At 36.3% G+C, this 24,421-nt stretch overlaps 1 protein-coding gene across 2 annotated transcripts in view; it reads left to right on the top strand.

Annotated features, from left to right (window-relative positions):
• The window catches only part of sez6a (seizure related 6 homolog a), a 37,213-nt gene that overhangs the window by 6,702 nt on the left and 6,090 nt on the right, over positions 1 to 24,421 (top strand). For both annotated transcript variants that reach the window (XM_052567563.1, XM_052567562.1), the window contains exons 2-10: positions 9,510 to 10,097; positions 10,667 to 10,794; positions 15,916 to 16,108; positions 20,017 to 20,202; positions 20,426 to 20,594; positions 20,866 to 21,032; positions 21,501 to 21,695; positions 22,157 to 22,295; positions 24,157 to 24,353. In XM_052567563.1, coding sequence (XP_052423523.1) covers positions 9,510 to 10,097; positions 10,667 to 10,794; positions 15,916 to 16,108; positions 20,017 to 20,202; positions 20,426 to 20,594; positions 20,866 to 21,032; positions 21,501 to 21,695; positions 22,157 to 22,295; positions 24,157 to 24,353 — 1,962 coding nt within the window. The remainder of the gene's footprint in view (positions 1 to 9,509; positions 10,098 to 10,666; positions 10,795 to 15,915; positions 16,109 to 20,016; positions 20,203 to 20,425; positions 20,595 to 20,865; positions 21,033 to 21,500; positions 21,696 to 22,156; positions 22,296 to 24,156; positions 24,354 to 24,421) is intronic.

The raw sequence follows: 24,421 nt of genomic DNA, 5'->3' as shown, positions 1-24,421 counted from the left end.
TGCAAATTTTCTTTTTAAGTGTTTGAATTCTATATAGACAAGACACGTTTGTTTATATAAATGATATAATTATATATTAAAATGATTAATAAGAAATAAACAAATAAATAATAATGAAATAATAATGAGATAAAAATTTTTTAAATGCATTTAAAATAAAAAAGAGAACAATACATACAAGTGCAATCTAAAGAAAGTATCTTAGAAGCAGTCATTATAATTAACTTAAGCTAAAAGTATGAAAAACATCTGAAATAAACATGGTTATTTATTTAATTACCATATTTAACTGTCATTTAATTGTTAATTAAGCTAAAATAACATATAATATTTATAATTCATTTTAAATATTAATATTAAACTACAAAAAATTTACTAAAATGAGATTAATTAAAAGCACTGAAATTACTAATTTGAAAAAAAAGTTATATAAAAATAAATTATGCCTAAAATGCAATATTTTAAAAGAGCAAAAACGAAAAATGACAAAATCACATATAAAAGCATATTTGTAATATATTGTAATAAAATTAAATATTAATTTGTTAAACAATGCTAAAGTATTGCATGTGTCATCTGTTTATTTACTAGCACAAATCTAAATAATCTGTTTAGTGCACATAGCTTTCTTGTGCATTTGTTTTTCAGAAGAAAGTAGAAGATCCAGATCTCCTGCCTTGAATATCTTACACAACAAGGCCAAAGCAACATGCTTTCTTCCGCTCTTCATGGTACTCATGAGCTGAACAAGTGTTTTTCATGCTTGAAAGCATCTTTATTTCACTCGAGTCCATCTGACCTTGAAAAGAAACAAAGTGTTCTCGATTTTCCAAGTTCAGGGATTGTTGTGAAATGTACTTTTCTGAACATTGCACGCAGGTCAAGTCTAGACATTCAGATGTTTAGAGGTCTGTGGATGTTTGTTAAGAAGTCAGTTTTATACCGCGCACGTCCCGCTGCTCTGTTGCTCGCATCAGTGTGTTTTTTCCAGTCAGAGATGAGCAACATCTCACCCTGTTAAATATTCATACACTTAAAAAAATCCTCTGTGTTGACCCAGACAGACAGCCCGGGAAAACCTGTATATTCATTACTCATCATTCATTGCATAAATTGAAAATATCCAGTGGGACGTATCTAAAAGTTGTTTTCATGGTAATTTTCTGGAGGAGCGGCACCCAGCGGGAGCTTCCAAATAAACCGTGCAAAACTTGAGAAGTTAACAAGACACAAGGGGAATACATTCTACACCATTAGCATCAAGCCTTTCTCTCTCTTCCTCTCTTTCTGTCAATCCATGACTTGCTGTCTCAGACGTTTCTCATTAAATCCCCTATAGGATAAAGAAATGAAATTGTTTGCATATAGAGAATGTATGAGAAATAATATGATAATTTTTTTCAGGAGTCTTTGATGAATAGAAAGTTAAAATGAGATGCATTTATTTGAAATACAAATATTTTGTAACATTATACTGCAAATACTGTTACTGTCACTTTTAATAAATGTAATGCATCCTTACAAAATAAAAGTATTATTATTATTTTACTTGCTGTAAACTTTTGAACGGTAGTGAATAATGATTTCCACAAAACTATTCAGCAGCACAACTGTTTTCAACATTAGTAGTATTCATTTTTTGACCAGCAAACCATTATTATATATTACCATGATTTCCAAAGGATCATGTGACACTGAAGACTGGAGAAATGATGCTGAAAATACTGCTTTGTTATCAGATGAATAAATAACATTTTCAAATATATTAAAATAGAAAACAATTCGGTTATTTTAAGCTGTAATAATTAAATAAATAGAAATATTACTGTTTTACTGTATTTTTGATTAAATAAATGCAGCCTTCATAGGCATAAGATAGTTTTAAAAAATATTATTCGATACATTTTTACAATTAAATTTTTTTTTTCGTAACTATTCCTTAATAATTCCTTTAGGCCTTAAAATATAATTATGTACCTAATGTGCGCTTGTATTTATATAAGGATACTAACTTTTTTTATTTTATGCTCTGGGTTGATGGGAGACTGGCGGATATTGAGTAAAGGCTTCTGGGAGACTTCTGAGCTCATCACAGAGCATCTAATCAGCCCTCCCTTTGTCTAAGTTTTTGGCAACCTTGACCTTTCCTATGCAATAAAACCTGCCTGTCAATCACAGATGTCTTTCAGGACTCGTCTCAGAAGAGAGAAGCAGGCCAAATAAAAGCCAGCAGAATACCAAGATTTTCTTCAAACGTTGTATTGCATATCTCCAATGTAAATCCCAGCTGATCAGGGGTTTGATTTTGGACTTACCGATTGAAAGGTCACAGAAAAATTTACCTATAGAGGAATATAAAACTAATTCAGCTACATATGCACATGTACAGAGAAGATCAGAAAACAGCGTTCAGAATTACTGTGCACATTTATATCATCTCACTGACAGCCCATATACTGCATGTTCATTTACTCCAAGAAATAAAAAATTATGCAAACACAAATAAAAAGGCCTATGCAAGTGCACCGATAAACCAAAGCCTGTTTACTTTGCCTCTGTTTGTTTGATTTTATGCCTTGTGTTGTTGTCTCTTCTCTTCCGTGGCTTTATTTCTTTCTGACAAGCTGTCATTTTCTCACAGGCTTTTGTTCTTTCAAATAGCATGAATTATGCTTTCTCTCTTTCTTTCATTCTCTCTCTCTTTCTCTGCTGTCACGCTGATCAAGTGTTTTCTGAAGAGTTGGGTGCAGAATTAAAGTGTCTTAGGGTGCCTGCCTGTGAGCTTTCACAATCCTCAGAGCATTCGCACATGCGTCTGTGTTTTAGAAAGACAAATGAATACATCTTCTGTGTAGCTCTTCTTTCCTCTTGTACAGAGAAAATACTGACCACAAAAAGACTAGAATTTTAGAGTAAAGAAACTGAAGAGAATAATTGTTTTAAGCTATATGTGAGCTGTTACATATATTACAAGCAAAATATGTCAATCAACTCTTCAAGTGATGCAGAAGATTTTTTTATCAAAGCGTTTCCTAATCTAACAAATGTTTATTATTTGACTCAAATCATCCTAAAAAACTACTATAACCTAATACAATGTTTATAATATTTACCAAAGGGCATAATGTCAGTTATGAGTATCTAAATATGCTTTGTTATATTACCCATAATGCTTTGTTTAATCTCACTGCACAGACTGCACTGTAAAGGAATGTTTTGGGAGAAAGTGACCATTATAAACAAAAGACAAAGAGAGAAGGGAAATAGGGAGAGAGAAATACAAAAAGGAAGAGATGAATAACAAATCAGGCCCTTATTTAGACTGCGCAGACTTTTTCTGATCTTCTAACGATGCTCCTCTGGATTTACAGCATGCCTTTGTAGACGGATGGCCAAATAAGATCATTATTATTTCCTTGGGCATGTTCTCTCCCTCCTTCTGTGCTAACTGTCATGGGATAACCTTCTGAAAAATCGGCCTCTCTAAAACACAGCTTTTCAGCGATGCTGTATTAATCATAGAACTGGATTTGAACGGATGCCACGCTGAATTCAAACTCTGCTTAAATGAAATCCAGAGAGAGCATGGATACCTCAGAATACAGGAAAGGGTTTTGTTGTTTATCTCTTTGATTAAATCAGTCGTTTGTTCTCAATAAGCCCCAGAAGTTTGTTGTCTGTAGCTGTTTCGATTTTTCTTTTTTTAATTATATACTCTATACACATATCATTTGTAACTTATTTAACTTTCTTTTGACAGCTGTCATTCTTCTTATGACGTAATGACTGCAGACAGCAATATCAGTAAGATGATGTTAATAACAAATTAACATCATCATGATTATTTTCTGGTCCACCAAATGGCTCATTTTTAACAGGTTTCATCAGGACAGGAATGCAGTGACCTCTCCTCCGTGTGGGTGGAAAGCTGTCTGAACGTCCACACGTTAATATATTCCACAAGCTTCCAACAATTAAATCGTAAGCTTTCAGGTATAACGGCACTTTTTCCACTCGGCTAAGCCGTGTGTCAGAGAAGAGCTGCTAATGTATGAGCTTAGTAAATAATACATGCGGTTCACTAACACCTACACAGTTATGCTTTACAGTTATGTTTGTCGCTGAGCATGAGTCAACTTTTACTGTCTCTACCTGCTGCACAAAAGTGGTTCATTATAAAATGTAAACTTTTGAAAAGTGTCTATATACTGTATATTCACACTCATATACTGACTTTATTTTTTATGATAAAAAAAATGCAGCAATTTAAACAGTTTTATGTTACATGGTCACGTCTCATTAAATTACATGCTTAATAAAACAAGTTATATTTATTTGCTGAATTAAGCATGCAATTTAATGCACTTTTAAACATTTCTTACACATTTGATTAGTCTTCAATCTATCTGTCTATCTGAATAAATGTATGTATTTTGGAAGTCTGATCAAATGTAAAAAATAAAAATAAAAACAGTGTTAAAAGTGCAGTTGATATTTCTCCTAAATGGAAATGCGGGGTCAAGATCAGTGCATTGCATTGTAAGTTTGGTTCTTCCCTGTCCAAAATCCTGCCGTGGTGAACTAGTTTTGATTTTGTTAGTTCAGTGGTATCTGTAAGGATCCATTTCGAAACTGTGGTCACTGTGTCCATCCTGGGACCCAAGCAAAGCTGATGTCCGTTGGGCAGGTAGGACCTTTGTTTTGGCCGTTTATGTTTTTAGACATGTTGACTTGCAGCATGCTGCACTCTGACACCTGGCTGCCAAAGCGAATAAAAGCAATTTCAAACTATTTAAACACCTCAATGCTCTCTACCTCTCTGCGGGATTCTCACAGGCTGGAAATAAAACATATTGGATACTTGAAAGACTTGTGTAGCTTGACTTTAGCCTGCCTGACTGACATGAAAGCAACCAACCACAATTTATTATTATTATTTGCTTTTACATGCCGTTTAGGGGCAGAGTTATCTGAAATAGATTATAATGCATGTGTCAGCTTGAGTATAAGTAGAAGTTCACTATTTTATGGGCTGTATTGTGCCCTTCATGGAGGTATTTATTTGCAGAAGTGCACTGGGATTAGTCTTTCCGTGTCACAGTCTATAAAAACTCAGTTGAACTGCCTCTTTTAGAGATTAATGACTGTCTACATCTTCAGGTTTAATCTGACTGGAAGGTCTGACATTGTGTGGCTTTTGCGAAGCAGCCGTTTGTTGACACTGGAATGATCTGATCACACTTCTATTACAGAAAGTGTCGTCTTGATAAATGGGATTCACTCTGGAGTGACGTGCTCTATGTGTTCTTAATAGAAGCGAGATTGTGAGGTCAGTGCTTGATTTACAGCTATTTTAAGGCTTCAGATCTGTTTATTGTTTATTGGAAAGAGATTTCAGGATGAAAGGAGGATGCGTTTGTGAGCCTCGAAACAATGTGAGGACAGAATCCAGTTTATGCACCCAGATTTATTGTGTGATTTATGGGGTTGGAGAAACAAGAGCATGTAGAATTTGAATTGCACAGTCAGCATTTGTATACAAATGTTTGTATACAAATTTTTAGGCCTAGTATTACTTATATACTAATATATTATTTATTAATATTTTGAATTAGCATTTATTTGTATATTTTTCTATTTTCCTTTTAGCTTAAGGTTTTGTAATTTTATGTTTTTATTAATGTTTAAAAATATATTCGAAATTATTTCAATATTTTTCTTTTTAATCATTTTAGCACTTCAACTTAATTTATATATATAAAATCATTTATAATCATATACAGTGTGTTTTTTATCTTTATTAATATATTATTTTTTAATAGCTTTAGTTTGTTTTAGTTTCTGTTAACAGTCACAGCATACATAATTTATGGCTACATTTTGAATGGTTGTCAATGACAAACAGTAATCTGCTTTTTTTTCGAATGGATGGTGTAGTAAAAATATCTACCAGCACAGACTAGCTAGCTCATACTACTCTTGAAAAAAAAGCTGGCTAAAACCATTCTCAGATGGTTTAAGCGGTTCTCCTAACCTGGCCAAGCTAGTTTTCAGCTAGTCTCGTTGGACTCCCAACAGTGTTTTTTTTTCTCTTTAAATTCAGTTATTTCTCAGTATTAACAGCACATAAACAACATATTTGTTTCTCTCTTTAGAGCTGTTTTAATGGACCAATTACAGCTATTTGTGATGACTGGATAAAGATTAAAACAAATAAAAAGCAACAAGACAAAGAAACATCCCAAGATTTCATTGCATCCAATGTTGTTTTCAGCGTTCCGACCTTTTTAGTACCCAACACCATTTCAGCCCACGAAACAATTACAATTCACAACTGATTATCTTCATTCTGTCTTCTCCCAATGTTCACTGGCACCTTACTAAAGTCTGATCCAATAATAAAGAAGAGCTGGAGCTCCCGCTGAGAGTTTGACTGTGTGCTGGTCCCCAAAAGCCGTCTCCAAATCTCTGATCCCTTTAGGATTTGTCTGCCATTTACAGTCTGTGTCAGTGATGTTCTTTTTATCTTATACTGTCTTCACTGTGTCGCCAAGCTACATCCTGTTAGAACACATTGTCATCCAATTCCCTAATTAGGGAGTAAAAACACACTCGAGATCTCAAGCTGTTTGAAAGCAGAAATAACAGTATGTCTCTGAGGTATCAGCTCTTCAGGGGTTCACAGACTTCCTAGGGCTTTGTTTTGAGATGTATAGGATGTACTATGAAGGCAAAATAAACCTTAATGATTGTTTCTGGTTGTCACAGAACACATTAAAAGGGGTAGTTTGGCTAAAAATGGAAATCTGTCATCATTTCCTCACCCTCAAGGTTGTGCCAAATCCATAAGATTGTCTGTCTTCATGTCGAATATTGAAAGGAGGATTTTGACTTGAGAACGTCATGAGGGTGAGCAAGTGATGACAAGTTTCATTTTAAGGCCAACTGCTCCTTTAAGACTGATTTAGCAAAAATACACAATTATAGAGACATGAGTGTTAGCATAAGAGAGTCTACACGTTTGCAACTAAATTTTCCTAAATCTAGACTGTGTTGAAGTCCCAGTGGAGAACTGCTGTAATCCTATAGGAATGAATGAGACAGACGATCTGGCTGCAGTTCACTACAGCATTTCCCTCACATGTCTCAATAATGGGAACACTTCCTGACAGATAAAACCTCACTCCAGATGCTGTTTTCATATACACACACACACACACACACACACACACACACACACACACACACACACACACACACAGTACATGTGAGCCTGGACTACAAAACCTAGTCTTAAGTCACTGGGGTATTTTTATAGAAATAGCAAAAAATACATTGTATGTGGTCAAAATTATAGATTTTTTCTTTATGCCAAACATCATTACAATATTAAGAAAAGATCATGTCCCATGAAGATATTTTGTAAATCTCCTACTGTAAATATATTAAAACTTAATTTTTGATTAGTAATATGCATTGCTAAGAATTCATTTTGACAACTTCAAAGGTGATTTTCTCAATATTTTGTGATTTTTATTTTAGATTTTTTTTTTGCACCCTCAGATTCCAAATATTGTCCTATATTGTCTTATCCCAACAAACCATACATCAATGGAAATCTTATTTTTTCAGCTTTCAGATTATTTGACCCTTATGACTGATGGTCCAGGGTCACATGTAACACAAACTTTTATTTTGGATGCGATTAATCATTTGACAGCACTAATATATAATATATTCACTTATGATATTAATGTGTTTTACGAAAACATTTGTAACCAGAAGATGAATAGCTAATTTAAAAAAATTGCATCACTGATAAGAATGCATGTGCGTGCATGTCGTCGATGGGTCGCATGGAATCTGAACGGTATGACGCATTTAAAGTCAGAGAATGATCAACAACAGTCTGACATTCTTATAATGACTGTTTTTGAGACAACTGGACTTTGCTTAAGAATCTTTGTGTCTGAATGACATATTCGAATGACTCACTTACTTTCAGTGGCAAATGAGGCCAGCCTTTCTGAATACAGTTTGTTTCTGATCACAAACATTTGTTGAGACTTTCAGGCCTGAAGAGGCGGCTGTCATTATACAGCTCTATCTCTCTCTCTCTCTCTCTCTCTCTCTCTCTGAACCCTTCTGAGAGCTCTCCTGCCTAGCGAGGTGTGTTAATCTTGAGATGAAAGACGTGCTGTAATTGCCTCACACTTTCTTTTCCCTGAAAGATGCTGCTGTTCTTCAGCACCGAAGATCACAGCAATATTGAACCTCTTGTGTCACTCTTCAAACTACAAAATAATTATTTTTCAGGGAAGCATTGCCTAATATGCTCAAATTTAATCATTTTTTTATATAGTCATTCTTTGGCTATTGCTACAAGTATACACCAGCGACTTAAGACTGGTTTTGTGCTCCAGGGTCACAATTGTCAATTATTCCCTTGAAATTGAAATTGCGATTATTAATTAAGATTATTACAATTTACACTGAATGATGCTTATACCATTGCAACTGCATGCCGTATTTTTATATGAAAATAAACAAGCTAAAATCTCTCTAACTGAAAAACATTTTTTGTACTTTTTTACAGTATTAAGCCTCAAATGTCAACTATTCATCGGATTGGTTTCTTCTTTAAATTATATATTTAAAAAAATATATACATATAAAAATATGAATGGTCTTATAATGTAACACTTATCTAAAATAATGGAAAAACCTTTAAGATAGCATGTAGAAAAAAAAACATATCTTAAGCGTGTATAATAACATAAGTGGACTTTAACGATTAATTGCCTCTATGAATGATTATGTAATTGTGGCATCCATGATTGTAATCAGGATTAGAAATTCGTTTCATTGTGCAGTCCTGGCATGTGTGTTTTCGGTATCTTGGATCCGTGCTTTCGTTCTTGAAGTGAAAGCAGACTTCTGTCAAAAAAAAATTCTCTCACTGATTTTGACTGAACTTTTATAGGAATTAAATTATATTTAATCTACACAATCAAGTCTATGCAGTGTTATTTTACATTTGATTATTACATTTCTGTACCTGAAAATGTTTTTTAGATCTACCTGAAAAACCTAAAAGAAGCACTGTTTATATAATTTTTGTCTTTTTTATATTTATTTATTGTCTGCTATTGCTTGTAATTTGGTTATCTGTAAAATGTTTGTAGCACTGTGCCCATAATAGCGGCCACAAATATTTGTACATTTATTTTTCTACATTGATGTTGTTTCCTAATGAGCATTTACATTTTAAACATTGCATATTTTAGCACAGAAGCCTAAAAGACTACCTTTAAATATGTATCAAATCGTGTTTGTGTGTGTGTATACATATACTATTATAATACTGGTACATGTAATTTATTATTATTATTATCTTTCATATTTTACATTGGCTCCTTGGGCATCTGTAGAGCCCATTTTAAAACATCACTGCCTTACACCAGACTAAATTGTTTAGTACTAATTTTCAAGCTGTTTGGACTTTGCAGAAGATGGAACTGTACAAACTCCGAGAAGAGGGGAGTCAGAATCAGAGAGAGAGTTTGACCCCTTCACCAGCAAACAGGAGCCACCAACTGACGTCCAGCAGCTCACCACAGACGCAGTCCCAATCCTCCCCAACCTAAGACTGCTCAAACTCCACTCGGCTCTGCTGACCAAGAGCTTCGAGGGAGATCAGCAGTTTTTTAAAGAGGCGCCGCACACCGTGCCAACAGTCTCTACCTCTACATCTGACACTGAACATTCACTTCCGGTGCCTCAGGACGATGCAGCAGTCTTCTCTGACCTTGTGACCACATTGACCACAACTGCGGCAATGTCTGTGGAACAAAGAAGGCCCAGCAAAAGCCGTAGTAGAACATCAGAGAAGATCATGGTCACCTCTCAGCCTCTCACAAACCCCACCATTCCACTAAGCACTCCCACAAGCACAGGTCAGAAGACAACTCTCAACACAACAACAAAGAAAGCCTTTGACAAGGAAAGTACTTTGCCACCACTGTTTCTGTCAACTTCACCTAAGAAAGAATCACGGAGGCCAGAGGGGAAAACCACACCAGGATATTCCTCTCCAGGTACATTATTTTATAACATTAGATGGATAATGATAATAGATATGGAAGGCTAAAGACGGATATGGATGGAAAGAAAAATATGGATAGTTATGGATTCTAGATATCAATGGATATGGAGGACATAGATGCATGTGGACAGGAAGATATGGATAAATACAGATGACATATAAGGATATGGATAGATAGACGAATATAAATAAATATGGATAGACAGATATGGATATTGATGGATATGAACAGATATGGATAGATAGATATAGATATGAATGTAGGTGTATATTAATATTGACAAATTGATATGAATAGATATGGATGGATATACATAGCTAGATACGGAGAACATAGATAGATTTGGACAGGTAGATAAATATGGATATAGATGGATATGGACATCTACAGATGGCTATGGCTAGATATGGATGACAGATATGGATGTTGATCTCTATGACAATGCACAGGCCACAGAGCTAATGGAGGATTATTGCACAGCCAACCAAACATAAGACAGCTGTAAAAGGGGTGACTTCACAATGGTGCCCTTTTCTCTCTGTCTGTCTTTCTTTTTCCAGCTCACTGCGGTATGAACTTCACGGACGCCGAGGGTTATATTGAGCTCCCCCCGGATGTCTCATTTGATTCTCACATTCATTGCACCTGCCTGGTTACTGTATATCTGGGTTATGGCGTTGAGATTCAGGTCAGTACTTTATCATCTAATGCTTTATCATATGCAGATTAGGAGAAGCGTCTCTCGTGCTGCACATCTTTGTCTCTCAAGGGCAACGCAGTGCATTTTCGTCTCCTCTACACTTAACACTGAAATTTCATAAGTGTATCCAGAAATTTTAAAAAAGTCTCAAGCTGTCCCTACAGGCTCAGTATGACAAGATATTCTTTTCTGTGCTATCTACATAACTACATGGATATGAGATAAATATTAATTCTCCTAAACAGCAAATATCGACTGAGAGGCCTTACAACTGCAAACAGGCCACTGCGATTGTAAAATTGCTATAGACAGACGAACAGTGCTTGAATGTGTGCCAGTAATGCAAGAAATCTAATACAACTGAGAATTGAAGAAGTGAAGAAATGGCATCGTTAAATTGTTAGTAACTAGTAATAGTAATTAGTAACTGCTTAGTTAAGGAGCATGATTAAGACATTAAAGTGCACATAAGGTTAATGTTTTGGTTTCGGGTGTCCCCAACAACAGGCTGACAAAACAAAAGTATGCATTTATTTTTACCTTGTTTGCTCAACGACTCCCAAACGTTCGCTCAATGATTAATTTTTCCAAACCTCTCTTTTGCGTGACGCTAATCTGTGGTGTTTGGTCCGATTGGTGTCATTTTCATTTCATCATGCCTGTATTGATTGATTAATCAGCGTTTGTGAGCGCAGTGCTGCTTTGAGTACAGCCATTACCGGGAAACAGGTATTTATACCGCTCCTAAAGCTGCACCTAGTGGCAAAGAATGATTTTGCATTTTTATTCAGACCAACAGGAGAATCAAGTTATCCCAGATCTGGCGCGCAACAAGTGGGTGGGCAATATGCTAATGTTTCATGTTTACATCAACATAAAACGCTTGGTATTGGTTTTAAAAACGACTTGTTTCAGTGATTCAGAGCCGACACTTTATTTTGAAAGATGATAACTTTATAAATGGTGCACTTTCAGATTTAAAACTTTGCAGGATATTTTCATTCACTTAGAGCTGTATTGCACACTGCATGAAAGGTAATTTTCATAAATCCATAATAGGGGTACTTTAAGCGCACTCATCTTTAAATCACAGAATGATATCTTTGATAAACTAGTATGATTATGAACAACAGAGGAAAACTAGGTTCTTTTTTAAATAGTTACAAAGAGGATTTACAAAGTGTCTTCATTACTCGAGCCAAGAGAAATCAAGCCGTTCATTTTGAGCAAATGAAGCATCGGAGACAATGTCTATTCTGCGTTTCATGCAATCAGGTGGAACTTGTTATTGTTCCTGTCAGCCATCCAACTCAATACGGTTCGATCGACTGCACTGCAATTTCTCAGACCTCTAATTTTGGATTGATCAGAAGAGAGAGAAGTGCATTTAAAAATTGATTGTGAGGAGACAGAACATTGCATATAAAAGTTTTAGAGAAATGCAGACAGATGCTGCCAATTCTCTCTCAGGCATTTATAAAGGCCTCCAGTATGAAGTTGTGAAAGTTTCCGTATGGAGTTCCAGGAGGATTTGTTTCGCAAATCAGTGTTTGACTGCAGAACAGCTGCTGTGTCAAATACAACAAAATTCCCTCTAAAAAGCCCTACAGTAGATAAGTTGGATGAGAGTGGTGTGCTGAATCATACATGTGATGCTCACTTGACACTTTGAACATTATAGATATGACGGCCTCATCAGGATTTTGACTTCATTTGATCTCTGCGCTTTGGTGAATTTAGTTTTCTGAGTACTTGCTTACAATATTCACCAACAGCTGACATTTTCTACTTATTTAAAGGTCGGTCTTAAGTCAAAACTTTTTCATTTATAATGCATATTGATCTTATTTGAGGCAGATCATGAAAATGCTGACGTGTCTTCTTTTTTTTATGTTTGAGGATATTATATTGGGTGTAAAATAAAATGTAATGCACTGAATTGATCGCAAAATCTATCCTACAAACGTAAACAATTCTGATCTTACATTTGCTTTTTTATATCTAGCAAAAACAAGAGTCCTTTAACCTGTTAACTTTCACTCACGTTATTGAAGACAGACATAAATGTGCATGATACAAACATAAATTTTTATATTTCTTGACTGAAAACATTTTGTGACATGATTTTGACGTACCATTTACATGGTAATGCAATGTCTGATTTTAAAATGGGTTTTAAAGGATGAATTTTGAGATTTTATGTTTTCAAGTGATATATAACTTCTGATGATTTCTAAAATGTGATAGAGAAAAAGGCAACGAGGAAGTCTTTTTTTTAAACAAAGGTCAAAGCTCCTTTTGTAATGTAGATTTCTGAGGGTGCACTTTTGTCATAAATTAATCTATTACTTTTCCTACATAATTTTTAACAAAAAATATTGGTAAAATATATATTTGGGAGTCTTAGACCTTTCCAACGATATATAGTTTGTCAAGATTAGATTAGATTTGATTGTAATATAGTATAGTCAACGTAGGCGTCCCGTATACGGGACGGGGTGACATTTAACAGGTTCAAATAATTGCTCTTTCCTGACATCTGTATTTCTCCAAGTGGCCAATTTAAAGCCAGTGATTTTAAAATGTGTTTACTCTGGAAGGGGACGCTAAAGGCTCACTGGCCACAAATTTGTTTGAATATGGATGTTTAAAGATCCATGTGGTTAAAGTTGCGGGTTCCAGCTCCAAAGAGGTGAAATGCAATATTACTATGCCCATTTTTGGCAAAAAAAAAAAAAGATGAAATTTCATCGTCAAACGATAGACAACAAAGTTTATAGAAGGAATTTCTTTTCAAAAAAATGTTATATGGTTTTTTTTTATTCCATCCAGTAGCTGAATCCACTAATATCATATATAACAACAACTACATAAAACCGTTCATTCCTTTTTTTAAATAAAGTACTACTCAAAATTCATAATGCGCATCTTTAACCACATGCTGCCATGAACAACCATCTCTGTAACTACATGACTCTCAAAACATAAGTTTAGCCGTATATGTTTAATTCACTAGAAAGTACTGATTCATTTGTTCAAGTATAAGTTGGACTACACCGGTAACATTGTACAGTTTGGACTCACCAGAAAGAACATGCTCATAAGGGTCATTCAACATGAACAACAGAGATGCTTTTCTAAAAAGTTACAAAGTGTCTTACTTCATTACTCAAGCCACATACAACAGTCATTCTTTTGGAAATCAGTTAGACTGCTTTTTGTTGTACTAGCTATGCATGTTTCAAACACTTAAAAAAAAAAGAAAGAAAAAGAAAATGGCTCAGGAATCAGATTACTATGTTTGCTATTTCACACTGCATTGAAGGTGCTGCTTACAGTAGCAAACAGTCAATATCATACTATCAGAGTATTTTAATATAGTTTTCAGCATGCTCATTAGAAGAATGAATATGCAAGAGCTGTTAACATGACTGAATATCATATTTATTTGTGGAAAAGCCTTGAACTTCAGTGTGTTATCACCTCCATATGAAAAGCCTCATGTTTTATGTGTTTTCTGATACTGCTATGAATTATGTGACCACATTTCTAGCTTAGTTTGTGCTCCTTTTGCTGATTGGCTATCAATCATTACATTTTATGAGACCAAGGTTGTGGTGATTCATAACCATTTGCTGTGATTTATGGAACAGATGCAGAAGTACATGAGTCAGCTTTCCTCAAAATCCATAATATATATTCTTTCATAGAATTTCTAGATAGTTGTAAGAAGCTCATGATCTAATCAATGTATGTGTGCTGATGAATTGGTGGATAGTGTTTAGTAGTGAGTTGAGCTTTAATTAGAGGTACCTTGTATTCACAATACTGTCCCTCCAGGGTCCAGTGCTCTGTCGGCCAGACCCTCATTAACTTTCCACAAACTGGTCTGCTCGAGTCCACAAAAGCCCTGTGAAAGGTCACAAATGATTAAGATTCTCAACACCATTTCGTTTTAATTGCTTGTCGACCTGTTGACCATGACAGCACTCATATTATTCCATACGCACTGTCCTGCTAACCCTACCCAGCACAGGGGTCAGGGAGCATCAACCGAACATCTGACGATGACACACTTTTAAACCTAGATAATGGAAATTAAGGTCTTTGTGCTTTTTCAGTTGGCATTTGAGTTTAAATAGCTCAAATTATAGCAGAGCAAATGAGCTAATATTCACAGAAAGGAGTCACTTGAACCTGAGGAGAGTTTCAGGGTCTTGCCATCACATCTGAAATGAGTTTTGCAGTCAAGGTCTCAGTTGGAGAGATTGCTGTCAACTGATATTAATTCACCTTGGCTCCAGTATGTGTCATAAAAAGAAGAGAGATGTAAAGCAAAAGAGTGTCAGGGACGGTTATTCCTCTCAGCGTGAGAGACTGACAAATCACAAGGGAAAGAGAAGAGCAAAGGCATTGGAAATACGAAGCTACATTTATCATGCATGCATCTTTTTGTGCAGGTTATCAGCTGCTTCACCCTCTGACAAAAAAGAGGAAAGAGGTCTGAAACTCTGCTCTCGGTCTAGCATTATTTGTTTGCAAATATCACATTGATTTATAACTACCACAGAAGGGAATGATGGAACAAAGTATGTCTCTTTAAATTGATCTTTATACAGCTTTATTTATACAGCTTTATTTAATCTGTACTTAAAGGTCTGTGAAATGTATTAAAAGTTATTTTAATAACTTTTTGGAATACATTTATTCAATTCAGTTTTTTCATATCTGTTTTGTAGATAGCATTTCCAAGTAACTGCTAAAGCGCATCATGCTTATTTCCCCAGTTATCAAATTCTCCAAAGTATGCTCTCAGTACAAATTCTCACAGCGGTACAAACATATCAGTGTGTATCGGTACGAGCTCTGACACAACCGGGCAGCTCAAGACTTCACACAACGCTGTTCAATATGCTTATCTCAGAGACACATGCAACAAAACAGATCAGAAGAACCTCTACACAAACTTTCATATTCTGGACCCACTGAAGTCCACCCGAAACACAATTTCAGTTGAGCTTATCCTAATAGATATCTACACAGATGCAATGATGTAAGTCTGGAATATCACAGCCTACCTTTTGATCTGATTCTGCCCTTGTGCTGCAGGTGCTGAATGTGAGTTTGGATGATGGGATGGAGGTGGTTCTAGAGGATCTAGGCGGACCCATGGCCTCAGTTCTGGCCAACAACTCCATGCTATCCAGAGGTCTGGTGCTGCGGAGCTCTAGTAACCAGATCTCAGTGCAGTTCAGCAGTGAATGGCCCACTCAACCTGGGTTATTACTTTTACAGTATAGAGGTACCATTTCACAATTTTTTGTTCTAATATTTTGAATGATTTGGCGTAATATTAAGAGGAAAAATCTATTTGTTATATGATTCTTACTGAATCTGGCCTACAAAACTATCAGAAAATGTTAGTACTAATTGGTTTATAGAATAATGCCATGGAAATAAGCCTCAGGAATAAAACATCATCTCTCATGCAAAAAGTCCTTGAGGGGTTTGATACTGATGGCACTCCTAAGTGTAAATATGTTCAGGTTGTTTTCCAGAGAAGACAGACAGCATCTAATTGAATGTATATCTACATATTCATATATACAGGTACATACTTAAAACTATTTGTAAGAAACATTTTCTTAAAAAAATGTATGCTTGCGTTAACTCATCCTTCGAAATCCCAGCATCCTCTGGGTTTGGCAGAAACCAAAGATGAAGCTGCTGGCCAAATGTCTGTTGAGTTTAAATGCAATTGAAGCACACGTGAACGCCGCTCCTGCTGCTAAACAGAGATCAATAGCGTTTGTCCCAGAGAGAGATTAAATGAGAGAGAGCTATAATGCATCTCTGTGCTCTATTGATATTTATGCGCTGGGGTTAAATGCTCTGTTCAAACGGTCAAGGGCTCAATAAATGCTATTAAGGAAGAGAGATGCAGCTTAGAGGCAATGAAGAGGACTGATACACTTGCAAAAGCAGTCAAATTAATGAACCATTCGGCATATGATGACCTTCCCGTGATATCATGCTCTTCTCAGCTAGTATTTTAATCATAACATCTAGCTGAATGAAACAGTTAATGATTGCACCATGTTAGAATGCAGAGTTTCAAAGAAAAAAACCTACATTTTATTTACTATCAATCCATTTTTGCTTGAACATGGTGCTGGAATATTTCAATCAAAATTATTTTTTTCATTCCAGACACCCCTCTTTTTATGCAAATCATTGTAGTCATTATTTGTTGTTCAGATATTATGTCCTGCTTATTTTAATACAATTAAAAATTGCAAAAATGTGACATTTTATCCGTTTTTGTAGCATTTAAGATCTAGTCAGACTTTGTTTGCACAGATTATTGTTTACAAACAAAAAAAGAATTATTTGATTACACACTTCTCCACTTATTTTAATCATGATGCATTAAGTTTCTTTTTTTAGACTCTGTCAGTTGACTCTGAAACGTTTTTGTTCTGCCATTTTAATTCCCTTTCCATTATATGGAAACGTCTGTCAGTGGCCCTTTTTCCACTAATAGACAGATTGGATTAGTGTTACATAAAGCCCTGGCATCTGTTGGCTGTAACCCCCAAGCAGTGAATATGCCCTGCTGTGCTTGAACTGAGTCATTATTAGTAATAACTAAACAACTGGGCATTATGGAACATTAACCACCATGGAAACAGAGAGAGGAGGGCCGGTTATTCACAGCTGGTAAGATCAGCTGGACATAAAATGTGGCTTCCACAATTTTAAGAAGCACCTGATGGGTTTAGTGACAGATAAAGGAGTCTGGGTCAGATTTAAGCATCTGCTTTTGGTCTGTTTGCTCAGCTCTGTGTTCCACTGGCAGCTAAGTTCAAAGGTTCAGTTCCCAGGGATCACGAATAGTAATGAAAAAAAGTTGCTTCAGATAAAAATGCCATTAAATATTATTGCTAATTTAGAGGTCAAAGGTCCTAACTTCTGCTCATGCTGTGACATCCATGTTTTCAGTGTTTGCCTATTTCTAACAAACAAATTCAGCCACCTTCAAATACACTTCAACAACAACAACAAAAAAATTACATATTTTGTATTTTTGTTTTGTTTTACATTTGAAATATCTAAAAATTATTAAATCAACAGACATTTATCTAAGAAAGGAAATTACTTAAAAGAACACTCCGAATCCATTCATCCGATCTCTGGGTCTGGCAGTAGCACTTTAGCTTAGCACAGATCATTGAATATGATTAGACCATTAGCATCTCACTCAAAACTGACCGAAGAGTTTCTATATTTTTTCTGTTTAAAGGGGGGGTGAAATGCTCGTTTTCACTCAATATCCTGTTAATCTTGAGTACCTATAGAGTAGTACAGCATCCTTCATAACTCCAAAAAGTATTTAGTTTTATTATATTCATAAGAGAAAGATAGTCTTTACCGATTTTTCCCGGAAAAACACCAGCGCCTGGAGGCGTGACGTGTGGGCGGAGCTAAAGAATCACGAGCGCGAGTAAGCTTTTGCGTTGAGAGCGTTTGGAAGCTGTGACAGCTGTGAAGGCTGAAACTGAACGAGAGCAGCATCAGCAACGACTCGCTCCGAGCGGGGCTCAAACTCGGGTCTCTGCATGGGAGGCGGACGCACTAACAAGGAGGCAGAGATATTTTAAGCAGTTTTACTCACCGATTGTGGTTCCAACACACAATCGTGACCCTTTTTCGTTGGGATTACATCATCCTTAAGAAATAAACGATACGCAAATCCGTCGTCAAACTGGGCTTTGTTTTTAAAACAAGCATTTTAGAAATGCAGGGAACAAACACAAACACTTGCACAACTCCGTTGATGCTCTGTAAAAATAAACTCCATCCACTGGTCCCTTAATGCTGTTTTTTCTTTGGTAATCTGTGCAGGGTTGTCTTGCCCTGGCAACCAAAAACACACTTCTTTTGTGACATTTCGTGACGCTCTCGCTCTGATCAGCGAATGCCTGTTGTGCTCTCACTCAGTGCTCTGCTATGGGAGCGCGCGCTCTTCCGGCAAACGTGCCCTTAGGATCCATATAAGGAAATTCCGCTCCATCTAATGTCACACAGAGCCATACTCGAAAAAAACTTTCCGAAACTTGTGACAAACCGGAAGGAGTATTTTTGGAACAGAAATACTCCTTCAAACGTACAACTTAATTTTTGAAACTTTGTCCATGTTTAGCATGGGAATCCAACTCTTTAACAGTGTAAAAAACTCAGTATGCATGAAATAGCATCCCCCCCCCCCCTTTAAACTTGACTCTTCTGTAGTTACACTGTGTACTAACACCGACGGAAAATGAAAAGTTGTGATTTTCTAGGCAAACATGGCTAGGAACTATACTCTCATTCCGGCGTAATAATCAAGGAAGTTTGCTATTGTACCATGGAAAATAGTGTCCAGCTAGTTTGTGTAATTGGAGAGTTGCTGAGGACTATTTTCAGGCACTGTGTAACATCTCTGCGCCTGCTGCACCCATGGTACGGCAACAAAGTTCCTTGATTATTACACCAGAATGAGAGTATAGTTCCTAGGCATATCAGCCTAGAAATTCACAAATGTTTATTTTCCGTTGGTCTTAGTACACGATATAACTACAGAAGAGTCAAGTTTTAAACAGGAAAAATATAGAAACTGTTTGGTCTTTATTGAGCGAGATGCTAACGGTCTAATCAGATTCAATGATCTATGTTAAGCTAAGCTAAAAGTGCTACCACCAGACCCAGAGATCGGCTGAATAGATTTGAAAACAGTTAAACTCAACTGTTTAACTCTAGGGAAGTTGGAAAATGAGCTTATTTTTTTAAAAAGTGGACTGTACCTTTCAGATGTTAAGTCTTGTTTTCTGAAAAAATAAATGATTTTTTTTTTTTTTAACTTGCTTAATTTTGATAGATTTTTACCAAAGGCAAGACATAATATCTAATAGCTCTAATAGTCATTTTATTTAATAGAAAATGTATTTTGATTTTAAACGTTATGGAAAACTAGCCAAAAAAAACAACAAAAAACAGATTAACCACGATTTTTGCAGTATTTAATGGCTGCCTTAAAGCATTTACAGTGACTAATTTCAATGCCACAAGCATCACTAAACAAAATGAAAAAAATGATAGATATTTTCAAATAAATTTTACATTCAGTCATATACCATCAATTTCTGTTTCTCTCTCTTTTTCTCTCTTCAGCCTTTGCTCTGAGCTGTGCATCCCCTTTGGCCCCTGAAAATGGTGAAGTATCAGTCACTGGTCTTCAGGTGGGGGGCGTGGCCTATTTCTCCTGTCTGATTGGCTATCAGCTCCAGGGCCTTTCCTCTCTTACTTGCCGAAATGCCACCACACCCTACTGGAGTGGCAGAGAGCCAAGGTGTCAAGGTATGAGAGGACAACCCAAAGCTATGTACTGCCTCGACATTGCTACACTTGTGACTTGTGAATGTGATTTAGTTGCATTTAAATGGACCCATGTTATTCCTTTTCATTAGTGACATTAGTTTTTGTCAATCTGTTGGAAATCTGTGCCAAACATAATGAAAATGAAGAGAACTGATTGCAGCAAATTCACAGCACTTTCTTTCTTTTTGTCTTTCATGCTTAGTTTCTTGTGGGGGGATGATGAAAAATGCCACTCAGGGCCGTATCATCTCTCCGGGGTTTCCAGGAAATTACAGCAACAATCTGACATGCCACTGGGTACTGGAGGCCCCTGAGGGCCATCGGCTCCATGTCCACTTTGAGAAAGTGGCACTGGCTGAGGATGATGACAGGCAGGTTTTTTTTAAATTGTTGTTTTTACTTTTTTAAACATTTAAACATTTTAATATTAAAAACATTTCTTGAGCACTAAATCAGCATATTATAATGATTTCTGAAAGATTATGTGACACTGAAGACCATCACAGGAATAAATTACATTTTAAAATGAGAAATCTCTTATTTTATATTAGAATAATATTTTATTCATTTTTGATCAAATAATCTTGATCTGTTCACACAATTACTCTGTAGCGATGCTGACATTCTTCTGTTTGTTTTCAGGCTCCTCATAAAGGATGGAAGTAACATTGACTCTTCCCCCCTGTATGACTCGTATGCAGTCGAGTATCTGCCCACTGAGGGGGTCACTAGCACCGGCAGGCATCTTTTTGTGGAATTCACCAGTGACGAGGCGGGCACATGCACAGGCGCTGCCATCCGATATGAAGGTACAAGGACTCTTCTGTATTTCCTGAACACGAGTTATTCTTGTCTTCCAGTAATTTTTTACAAAAGAGCTTGTTCACTTCTGCCTCTCATTAGTTCCGGTGTCTTTAAGGCCTGAACAAATTAGTTACAGCAGATGAAGAAGAACAGAGAGGGCCAGATAGAACAGATGTTACCCAGAGACAAAAGATTACTGCATATATTTATAGAATTACAGGTTCACCATGACCAAGGACTGCTGACAAACAACATCCTGCTGAAATAATACTATAAATACTATATTTGCTAGAGAGTGCAAGAACTGATATAATGAGCTTAATTGACTGCAGCGTAAATCACTTTGGATTAAAGTATCTGCCAAGTGCATGAATCTAAAAAATGCCTTTTTACTGTTTATGAGAAAACTAATAATAATCAGCACTGTTGTTTTGTTGTGTTTATTATATTGTATCAATGTTGTTTTTCTACAGCTTTTGCTCAGGGCAGCTGTTATGAGCCGTTTGTGAAGTATGGAAATTTCTCCACAAGTGATCCTGCTTTTGGAGTTGGTTCTGTTGTGGAGTTCACTTGTGAGCCTGGTTATACACTGGAGCAGGGCGCTGTTATTTTAGAGTGCGTAAATGATGAAGATCCACAATGGAATGAGACAGAACCAGCCTGCAGAGGTGATTTTGTGTGTGTGATGTCTCTTTCAGCATCTCTGATTTAATTTTTGTTTTTACATGCCATTTGAAGTCAATATGAGATCCAAATTAATTGTTAATTGATTTTTTTTAAACATTGATTTATTCGCCTAATATCGTTCCAAACCTTCATGACTTTCTTTCTTCTTTTGGACATTTTGAAGAAAATTGCATTTTTCCAGTTAGCTAAAATATTAGATATATATCATAGTACTGAATATCATATATCATCACTTATACTAATTGAATAAAAACATAAAAAGCAAAAACACCCCCGATTCACAGTTATGAATTTCATAGATATTTTTTTTCTTTTTTTTATTTAAATTGTCATTTTGTTCCCTCCAAAGTGATTTGAAAGCACCTGATGTAATACGGACTTTCCAAATCATTAATACAAAATTCCCACGGGGACCTGAACACACCATTTGTTTGTTTTACAGCGGTGTGTAGTGGAGAAATAACAGATTCAGCAGGAGTGGTGCTTTCTCCAAACTGGCCTGAAGCGTATGACAAAGGCCAGGATTGTATCTGGGGTCTACATGTGGAGGAGGACAAGAGATTTATGCTGGATGTCCAGGTGTGAGTATCTGAACCTCTATGCATGTGTGTGGACAGAAATGGTAGATGGTTATATTTTAGGACCGTCTTTGTGTAGCTAAATGTTTGTGTTGCTATTCTCCTCTAATGAGAAAGCTTTCATTTCTCTATTAGCATTCTGTACAGTTCACCACCTTCCAATTACAGAGGAACAGTGTGTGTAATGACAGCTGATTAATTGATTTAGCACAGACATGGAGGCCACCCACGGACTCATTAACACTCAGCGCTAATGGGCCCACAAACAGGTGCCAGGCTGAACACCTAGATAGGGGTCACACCTGCACGTTACTTCAAGGCAATAAAGCTTCTTCAATTTAATTTTTTTTTGTGACCTACAGTATTCTTGGATGTGCACTCTATTGTACTGAGGTCTGATTGCGACTTTTGCATAAATACAGAAGATCTGAGGGAAACATTAAGGCAAATACGTTTAGAGTGAGATGGATGGGTTTTGGTGGTATGAGCAGAGATTAGGATGGTATGAATTGGTTTGGACTGATATGTATGGGTTTTGTGAAGTTATGTGTTTTGTGGTGGTATGAGTGGTTATTATGGTGGTATATTTTTGGTATATTTTGGGTGGTATAGGTAGGTTTGGAGTTATATAGGTGTTTTTGTAGTGTTATTGGTAGGTTTTTTGGTCTATGAGTAGGATAAAGGGGGAACAAATAGATTTTTTGGATATATATGGATGGGTTTTATGGAGTTGTTGGTGTGTTTTGTGGTGGCATGTGGTATGGATTAGTTTGTGGACTTATCTGTGAGTTTTGGCACAGTACAAATAGTTTTGGGATGGGTTTAAAGAGGTATTGGGAGTAAGGAAGTTTATTTGTGATGGGTAAATTTTGCATAATCTAAAGATATTGTTTTATTAGACAAAGTTTTTACAAAGAGACAATGTGGCATTTTAAAAGCAACCTACTCTTTTTATTATTAATAAGAAAAAATTGGGTAAAATTAAAAGCTTTTTCTTTATTGCTCTGACATTCTGCCCCTTTTAGAAGCCAATGGTCCACCAGTCATCGAATCTTCCTGAGGCTGAGTGTGACATTATCTCTGCACCCAGAGCCTCTGTGTGTCTCAACATGCATCATTAACTCAGCTTTAGTGGCTTCTGCACAAAATTATCTTCCAAACTTACCCTCCAAAACACACACACACAGGCCTGAAAGTATCTAACAATGAGCCTGTTCGATGGAATAAGAAGAAAAACACAGTCCATCTCAACTGATTATCAGGACATGTATATGTGTATTTAACTCTGTAAACCCTTATTGTACCCTTGTCTTTTGTCAGGCTGTGAATATTAACACAGCTCATCTATGACCTTCCCAAACAACAGAACCCGAAGGGCTGACAGCTGTGTGACGGCCCTGAGGGCTCTGCCTCTCTGCTTTCCAACATTACACTAAATAAATCTCATTTCTTAGCAAAATGTCACTTCCCCATTGAAGAGGTAAATGCAGCCTCCCGATAGATGAGGGAATCTAAACACTGGCCTTTATTGCCATTTAGCATGACAGAATGGAAAACATGATTGATTCTCAGCGTGGATACTGTTGTGTAAATTTCTGCCTAGGCTGTGTAATTTGTTTTCCCCTTGCATTACTCATGTTGGTTTGGAAATTAAGATGAATTGCAGGATGACATCAGCAAACCATCTGGGAAAAAATGTGGCTGGTGCCGTGACAGATTCTTATGTTAGAATGCCACCATTCTTCTTAATTAAAGGGATAGTTCACCTAAAAATAATAATGTTCTGTCTTCATTTACACTTCTTTTTCTATAAAAATGCATGAGCTACATTAATGATGTGCATTCATATGTGTGGTTTTATTAGTCTTCGTCTGGGGAGGAATGACCTGCTGACCTTTTATGATGGTGATGACCTCACAGCCAACATCCTGGGCCAGTACAGCGGTTTTCTTCCCCGATTTAGACTCTATACCTCTACAGCCGATGTGACTATCCAGTTTCAATCTGATCCAGCCTCCAATGTCTACGGATACAACAATGGCTTTGTAGTGCATTTCTTTGGTTAGTGGCGTTACGGGAATGTGCCGATCATCTTTACATTCTTGTTTGTTTCATTTGTATGTAGATTA

Source organism: Carassius gibelio, chromosome B10, assembly GCF_023724105.1.
Source record: "Carassius gibelio isolate Cgi1373 ecotype wild population from Czech Republic chromosome B10, carGib1.2-hapl.c, whole genome shotgun sequence".
NCBI classification, from domain to species: Eukaryota; Metazoa; Chordata; class Actinopteri; order Cypriniformes; family Cyprinidae; genus Carassius; species Carassius gibelio.
The sequence above is the reverse complement of the archived record's forward strand: the minus strand, read 5'-3'. Positions and strand labels throughout refer to the sequence as shown.